The 8,570-nt window shown below is 42.1% G+C and overlaps 1 protein-coding gene across 1 annotated transcript; it reads left to right on the top strand.

The window, feature by feature from the left end:
* The first annotated feature begins 267 nt into the window (after nt 1-267).
* Nucleotides 268-2,410, top strand: LOC108959225 (protein DMR6-LIKE OXYGENASE 2-like). The gene is made up of 4 exons (XM_039311433.1): nt 268-495; nt 640-887; nt 1,599-1,920; nt 2,159-2,410. Exons 1-4 carry the CDS (start codon nt 268-270, stop codon nt 2,408-2,410), a joined length of 1,050 nt encoding a protein of 349 aa, XP_039167367.1.
* Nucleotides 2,411-8,570: the final 6,160 nt, after the last annotated feature.

Here is an 8,570-nt window from a genome sequence, read left to right as displayed (position 1 = left end):
CTGAGCAATCTAAATGGGGCAGGCAAGCTCCATCGCCATAAGCTCAAGTCATAGATGTCTGCAATCATGCCACTTTTACATTAAATATCAGGTCGGCACCAAAAACGGGAATAAAAGGAAAAAAAATAAAATATCAGTCAGAATTTATATACAGACCACATGGGAAGAGAGGTATTTATATTTTTTTAGTTGTTCGATCATATATTTTCTTTATAAATACAAAATTTGTTGTGTGTCCACCAAGCGACATTTGCAGTGCTGCGGTACATGGCTCCAGCTGCCGCAAAGCTCTTGCTCACGGACCTCGCGTCCGGCATCGACCGCGTGCCCGACAATTACATCCGGTCCGAGGCTGACCGGCCGAACCTTACTGAGGTCGAGGCCTCAGATGCCTCCTCCATCCCTCTCGTAGATCTCCAAGGCCTCTCTGGTCCCAACCGTGATGATATCATAAGACAGATTGGTCGAGCCTGTCAACAAGATGGTTTCTTTCAGGTGCGACATTTGTATATCACTCTGTGCGTCGGCTTAAATATGCTAAGTAAGCGAAAGGGTGTCACTTAAGACTTGATATCTGATCATCCCATGATGAGTTTTTGCTCTGTCTCATGTGATTCTGCTCAACATTTTCTTTGGCAGATCAAGAACCACGGGATACCGGAAGAGAAGGTGCAGGCCATCATGAACATAGCCAGGGAATTTTTCCAGTTGCCGGAGAGCGAGAGGCTGAAGTATTTCTCTGACGACCCGACGAAATCGAACAGACTTTCGACTAGCTTTAATCAAAAGACAGAGAAGGTGTCTAACTGGAGGGACTTCTTGAGCCTCCGTTGCTATCCTCTCGAAGAGAACATGCATGAGTGGCCGACCAATCCTCCATCATTCAGGTAAAAAACAAAGCTTATTCTCATCATGTGATTTGTTTATTTTGACTCAAATGTTCAGCATTTACTGATGTCTTCTTTTAATATATCTTCTCGATTGGGATGGCTTAGTGGTTAGAGAATGAGCTTGTGCGCCTTTATAAGATGTCCAATGAGTTTGATTATTCCCATTATCACACGTAATAAATTTCTATTAGGATCCGATCTTATTTGATCCAAAAGTTTTCTATTTCATAGGCCGAAGATAATTACCATATGAGATGGGGCTTCCTTCTAAATACAAAAAAAAGAGGGAAATATGTAGATGCATATGATCTTTGTAATATTCAACCATTGAAGATTCATGTTGATCATGAGGATTTCACAAGCTTTCTCCAGTGAAGTCTGGAAAGTTAAAAGCTTGCTCGCTGTAGTTTCTAAAGTCTGATATTTGCCAAACAAAAAGAGAGCAACATCAAGAATCTCTCAACAGAAAAAATGTAAGACCGAAGAAAATAAGGGGTAGAGCACACCCTTCACCAACAGACAATACTGATTCAAACGAGGCGTGGGCCAATCAGAATTAAGAAAAAGCGAGTGGTACTTTCGACTGATCTTTTATGACTACCATGTCGTGGAAGTACGAAACAGCCTGCCGAACTTCGAGTGCCTTGACCGATATAATCAGTGGGCACGCCTTAACTGCATTGCTGGTTCAATCTTTTTGATAAGCAGGGAGGAGGTGCGTGAGTATTGTACAAGAGTGAGAGAACTGGTGCTCAAACTGTTGGGAGCCATATCAGAAAGCTTGGGGCTTGAAAGGGAATACATAAGCCAGAACTTGGGCGAACATGGTCAGCACATGGCTATGAACTACTATCCACCATGCCCACAGCCTGAGCTCACTTACGGGTTGCCCGGCCACACTGACCCAAATTTGATCACCATCCTTCTTCAGGACGACGTGCCTGGGTTACAAGTCCTTAGAAATGGAAAATGGGTTGCTGTCAATCCCATCCCCAACACCTTCATTGTCAACATAGGAGATCAAATGCAGGTACTTTGGCTACATTCTTTTAAACCATGTCCAAGTATGAGATTCTAAGCTAATGAGGAAGAGAATTTGGTACGACAATTTATTAAAAGTGGAAGTAGCGACTCTTTTAGCTAAGTACAAGAAACAAAATCAGCATAATTATTCTGGCCAATGAAGATTGATTCCATCTTTTTGCACAAGTTCATCAGTTGTTTTCCTAACAAGTCCAAGAACTGGACATGATTGTTGCTTGAATCAGGTCATTAGCAATGACAAGTACAAGAGCGTCCTTCACAGAGCAGTGGTAAACTGTAACACTGAGAGAATCTCCATCCCAACGTTTTATTGCCCATCCCCAGAAGGCCTAATTCGACCTGCTCAGGGTTTGATTGACCACGAACATCCACCAGTTTACAGGAGCTTCACTTGGGAGGAATATTACCACAAATTCTATTACGGAGTACTCAGGACTGAATGTTGTTTGGACATGTTCAAGATACACTCGGCTTAGGATATATTTAAAACTTCTGGATGACAGTATATCAGGTCTAGGATATGCGTTACTATGTGTCAATCTGTTTAAGGTAGGGTACATGATATTATCAGGAATAAAGTGACTCTATGTAGACCAGATAACAGATCATTTTTCTAGAGCAGCCGGAAAAAAAGAGCTTAATGATATGTACCGATGATTAATCGATGATAATGCCGTGAGGCCGCCGACGTCAGCATAGAATACTTTGATTGCCATCGTGCTTACATGGGGACCGCGTGGGGGATGACGAGATGACGAGTGACGGACAGATGTTTCATTTATATAACGATGACGAGAAAGGTCAAAGATTTGAAAGACCTTCAGGTCGGCAGGGAATCCGCGAGAAGAGTCCTCGTGGGATCCACAATTCTGGAGAGAAAAAGAGATGCTATTTTGAAAAAATTTCAGTCGGAGCCGAGAAGCAACCGGGGAGGTGAGCGCCTTCGAGCCGCAGAAGTTGTCGTCAACCTTCGCCTCCTTCGACGCCGCCGCCGCCGCCTCGCCGCCCTCAAAAAGCAGAATATGACGTCATCGTGTTGATGTGAGGCCGCCGACGTCAGCATAGAATATGCTCTACGGCTGTTTAGCTGTATTAATCATGCCAACGAATTGTGGCATCCCAAAATTTAAGTCATCCTCTAGAGAAATTAAAGCCTATAATTAGGTAATGAAATTACCTATGGTCTATGTGTTAGCCATTAGTTTTCTTAAGGCTAGGTGTTATTGTGCTTGTGTTTATGAATTTTGAATTTAGGACTATAGGATAAATTAATAATCTATGCTTGGCCATGCACTTTATAAATTAAATTTCAATAAATGAAATGTTGAAAGACTTTGGCCATGTGGAAAATTTAAAGTTTAAAATATTTATAAAAGAAATTTTAAAAAAAAAGAGAGAGGAAAATGTCAATTTTTAGGATGGGCGTTAGGCCCATTGGCCTAAGCTTTTAATGGGCCAAGTTGGCCGGCCCAATAGTGGCCCAAGAAGAGGAGTAGTCGCCGGCCCAAGGAGGGGAGGCCCAAGCCCAACTCCAAGGCCCATGATGCATGCAATAGGACAAGTGGCATGGAGGAGGTGAAGCATGGTGGACACTTGTCTTCCTCCACAATTACACTTGTCCCTCATGCAAACCTAGAGTGCATGCAAATATATACAACCAAAAAGAGAGAGACGGAGAGAGAGAGAGTGGCTTGTTCGGCCAAGAGAGTGAGCCGAGAGAGTGAGATGCGAGAGAAAGGGGAGGCCGAGAGAGGAGGAGAAGGAACCGTCGCCGCCCGCACGCCGTTCGTCCGTCGCCGGTGTGCCGTCTCTTTTGTTGCTGTCCGTCCGGTCTAGAGGCAAGTGGAGTCCTCTAGCTTCTCTTGCATGCTTATATGTTGTTTGCATGTTGAAATCTTGAGTGATAGATGTCAAAAACCGAAGCTTGGATGTGTGGTGTGTGAGTAGTGTGACTGTTTTCGTTCGGATCATGTGAGTCAGAAACTTGTTTGAGCTTGCATGTGTGTTTGGAGTCCGATTTTGGCTTCGATGTCTTCATGGAAGTTGTAGCTAACATCTTGTACTATAACTTAATGAAATTTCGTGGAAAATGATGGAGATTTGAGGGGTTAAAGTCTTGTTATACGGAGACCTCAGATCTGGAGAGTTTTTACTGACCTCTTGCTGGATTCATGGTTGCATGTTGGTTTTTGTTGAGAATCTCACTTCGGTTTCTTAATGAAAGTTGTAGGAGACATCTTAAAATATAACATAATAAAATTTTAAGTGAAATGAACAAGTATAACCTAGTGAATCGACTAGATCTTGAAGAAGATGATTCTGGTGATGTATTTTGAGATACCCGAGACTTCAAGGACCTAAATTATGACTCTACTTTGGTTATTTGACTTGGATCTCTTCATGAAACTTGTAGATCATACATTTATGTATAACATATCCAAATTTCAGAGGAAACGAAAGAGAATAGGTAGGTTAAATCTCAATATTTCGGAGATGTGTTCACTGGATGATGCGGTAATGGATCCAGAAGCTTCGTGAGGTTGTATAAAATAATATAAAAATAATATGGCTTGGAGTTCTTCATGAAAGTTGTGCGAGAATGTCTTGGCTATCACTATGTAAAATTTCGTAATTTTTGGAGGCCATATGGATATTTTAATCGAATTTATTCGGAAACCGTGCATTCTGGTTTCATCCGAGAAGCATAGGATGTTTTGGGAAAATTATGAAATTTTATAAAAATTCAATTTGGCCATGAATTTTGCAAGTAATTATCATCCTATGGGTTTGTTTAATAATTTCTTGAATTTTTATAATTTTGGGAGTTTATAGTTATTTAAAATAATAATAATAATAATAATAAATAAATAAATAGAAAAAAATAAATAAATAAAAAGGAATTATTTCATTGGCCATAGTTTCCATTTAATTAATTTATGTTGCATGTGTAATAAAGCTTTGATATGTCTATGATATTGAATTGAGATGCACATGTGATAAAGTCTTGATATGTCTATGATATTGAATTGAGATGCACATGTGATAAAGTCTTGATAGGACTGTGATATTGGTGTATGTATGACATTGAATTGTGATGCATGTGTGCCAAGTATGACTTGTTTGATGTCACGCCATATGCCATGTTAAATTGAGATCAAAATAATGGTAAATGTGGATAATGATAAGTGAGGAAGTGGTTGTGGTGGATGATGATGCTCGGTGGCCTAGTGGCGTAATTCTGAGATTCCCGGGAGTGTCGGGATGCCCGGTGGTATACGGTACGTAATTCCAGGGGAGGCCTGGTGGTATGTCGGTACATAATTCCGGAAGCCTTGTCGGAGGTCTTTGCCCGAAAGAAATGCCTCACGATGCCAGGATTGGGGTGCGAGATGCCTGGCTAGAAGGGTAAAGGCCGGAAGCCCCGTCGGAGGTTTCTCGCCGAAGGGAATGCCTCGTGATGCTAGTTGGGATGCGAGATGCCCGGAATGTGGGGGCCTGAAGCCCGGTGGCCATGAGATGGCTGGAATGCTGGGAACCCTGTCGGAGGTCTTTGCCCGAAGGGATGATGAAATTGATGATATGAGAAATGGGTGATGTGGTGATCAAATTTAAAGATAAAAGATGAAAATTAACCCATGATATGATATGCATGATGATGATGATGATGATGATATGTGATGTGATATGATGATCACCCATGATATGATATGCATGATGATGATGATGATGATGATGATGATATGTGATATGATGATCACCCATGATATGATATGTATGATGATATGGATGGTGATGATAATGATGATGATATATGATATGGCATGTGTATTGTGATGATGTCATGATGATGATGACATGTATGATGTAATGATGCCATGATGATGATGACATGTATGATGTAATGATGCTATGATGATGATGACATGTATGATGTAATGATGCCATGATGATGATGACACGTATGATGTAATGATGTCATGACGATGATGACATGTATGATACGATGATGATATACATGTATGTGTTATAAATTGATATGATGATGCATGATAGTATGCGCATGGCTTCAAGGTAAGTAACGCCTGCAATGCATGTATGATCTGCCTGATGCATTGAGTTGTTATTGGATTTCCCTATCTGCTGAGTGGTTGTACTCACCCCCTTTGGGGAATAACATTTCAGATTAGTAAATGGTTTGAGCGGTTGGATATGACCGCGAGGAGAAGGATAGCAAAGGAGGGAACCTTTGGACGCCGACACTAGTTCTTTGGACCTTAAGCATACGATTGTGGGAGGAGATGTCGGTCATCTTTTGAAGTGTAGCCGAGTATAGAAAACTACGGCATTTTGATGTACCGACTAAAGATGTCCATCTGCTCTATGTAAATAAACGTGTTCGGTTTTAACTTATATAAGATGTTTAGTAGGTGTGCATCGTTTTCTGAACATAAGGAAGGGAGTTGTTGGATGTGCTTCCGTATTTAAATTGCGCAAGGGACCGATCTAAAAGATGTAAACCCCCTATGTTGTATGGACCCGTTGCAATTGAAATGGTATCAGAGTGACATGTTATTAGGAAAGTAAATGGTAAGCAAACTGTGGCGACCCAAATCGGATCGGGGGCCGTCGAGGGGTGTCACACGAATACTTTGATTGCCATCGTGCTTACATGGGGACCGCGTGGGGGATGACGAGATGACGGGTGACGGACAGATGTTTCATTTATATAACGATGGAAAGGTGGACAGATGTTTCATTTATATAACGATGGAAAGGTGGAAAGAGAAAAGAGTGAAAAACGGAAACTTTGTCTGCCCTTTCGATGCTTACCGACACCATAAAAATTGACTCAACGTTGACGAGAAAGGTCAAAGATTTGAAAGACTTTCAGGTTGGCAGGGAATCCGTGAGAAGAGTCCTCGTGGGATCCACAATTCTGGAGAGAAAAAGAGACGCTATTTTGAAAAATTTCAGTCGGACCCGAGAAGCAACCGGGGAGGTGAGCGGCTTCGAGCCGCAGAAGTTGTCGTCAACCTTCGCCTCCTTAGACGCCGCCGCCGCCGCCGCCGCCGCCGCCTCCTTGCCGCCCTCGCAGCTCCCGCTGCCCTCCAAGGTCTAGTGGCTAGCGGATGATGTCCAGGTTTTTCCGAAACGCTCCGATCGTCTCGCGCTCTGTTTTTGGCTCCCGATTGAGTTGGGGGATTCGGTCGATTCCTTCTTTGTTGCCGAGCTCTGAGAAGAGCGATTTGCGGATGCAGCTTGCGAGGCAGGATTACTTGGAGTTGAGACAAGAGGCGAGCGAACTGTAGGGATATTCCAACGCGAAGCTCGATCGAGTCACGTGCTACCTCGGCGTTCTCGCCGACAAGACGCGGAAACTAGGTGAGGCGGTGCGGCGTCTGTTGTGCCTCGATGCGCGTTTGCTTTCTCATTTCGGTTTTTGACAGGTTCTGTGCTTTGTGTCAGATCAAGTCGCCCTTGAAGGCGAGGCAAAGCACCGCTCGTCAGTGAGAAGAGGAAGTTGTTCAATGAGTTGTTGACATCTAAAGGTCAGTCTTTGGTTTCTTAATTGAGTTTTCCCACTTTCCACACGAAGCACGTGGAGCGGAAGTATTTGGATACATGAGCCGATAATTAAGAAAATTTCTAGTTTGAATTGCAATTCATTTTCGGGATGATGTTCCTGTCGGATGGATGGGTAGAGATAGGTATGGCAATTTTGCCGTGTGTGGTAGGAGGACAAAACTTGAGTTTAACGAGTAAGATTGAGTTGGAATATGACTGATAGAGTTTTGGCAATGAAGTGCAGATTAACTTGAGATTGCACTGTTAGCTGGCAGTTTGTGATGTATTTTAGTGATCATTGTTAGTCTGAAAAATTGAGCTGTTTGTTAGTTCAGGACTGATTATGCCTCAGAGATTCATTAATCTGTAAATGGAGGCTAGATATCAAGAACATAAATGACTTTTTACTCTGTGTATCTTCTTCCTCCTCCGTTAGGATTAGTCTGATACTTTAATTGATATTTACATAGAAATTGAATCTCTTGGATTAAACTAATGGAAGATGATATAGCTAGTATACGTACCTAGAGGGGGGTGAATAGGTATATAAATGATTTTTCTCAATAATTGCACAATATGCAGGCAGTTGATAGATTTGAGACAAACAATAATCAAAGTAAGACTCGAGAGAAGGGAAGAGAAAATTGAACACGCGGTTTATAGTGGTTCGGCTTATTTCAAGCCTACGTCCACTCTTCTCGCACCGACAGCTATTGGCTGGATTCCACTATGAACAAAGAGATGTTACGGCGATGTTCTCTCTTGATTTCTCGGTGTAGATGATCTACCACACTCACTCAAGATATCAGTAAGTATAGACACTCTATGTGTATACAATTTCGCTCAAAATGTATCGACTAATAATCAAGGTGCTTTAGACTCTGGAATTTCTCTATCTGTCATGCACTAAAGCAACTAGAACGTCTTCCTTTTATACTCATTTATGCCATCATACCCGTTGGCACTTACCAAAGGAATTCCTCCAATCTACCCGTTGGACGGAATCAATCAAGAAGATCATTCGAGCTATTAAAGGAACTGACGATAGCCCATCAATCTTGTTCGCCCATA

Source organism: Eucalyptus grandis, chromosome 4 (genome assembly GCF_016545825.1).
Source record: "Eucalyptus grandis isolate ANBG69807.140 chromosome 4, ASM1654582v1, whole genome shotgun sequence".
In the NCBI taxonomy this organism is placed as follows: Eukaryota; Viridiplantae; Streptophyta; class Magnoliopsida; order Myrtales; family Myrtaceae; genus Eucalyptus; species Eucalyptus grandis.
The sequence above is the reverse complement of the archived record's forward strand: the minus strand, read 5'-3'. Positions and strand labels throughout refer to the sequence as shown.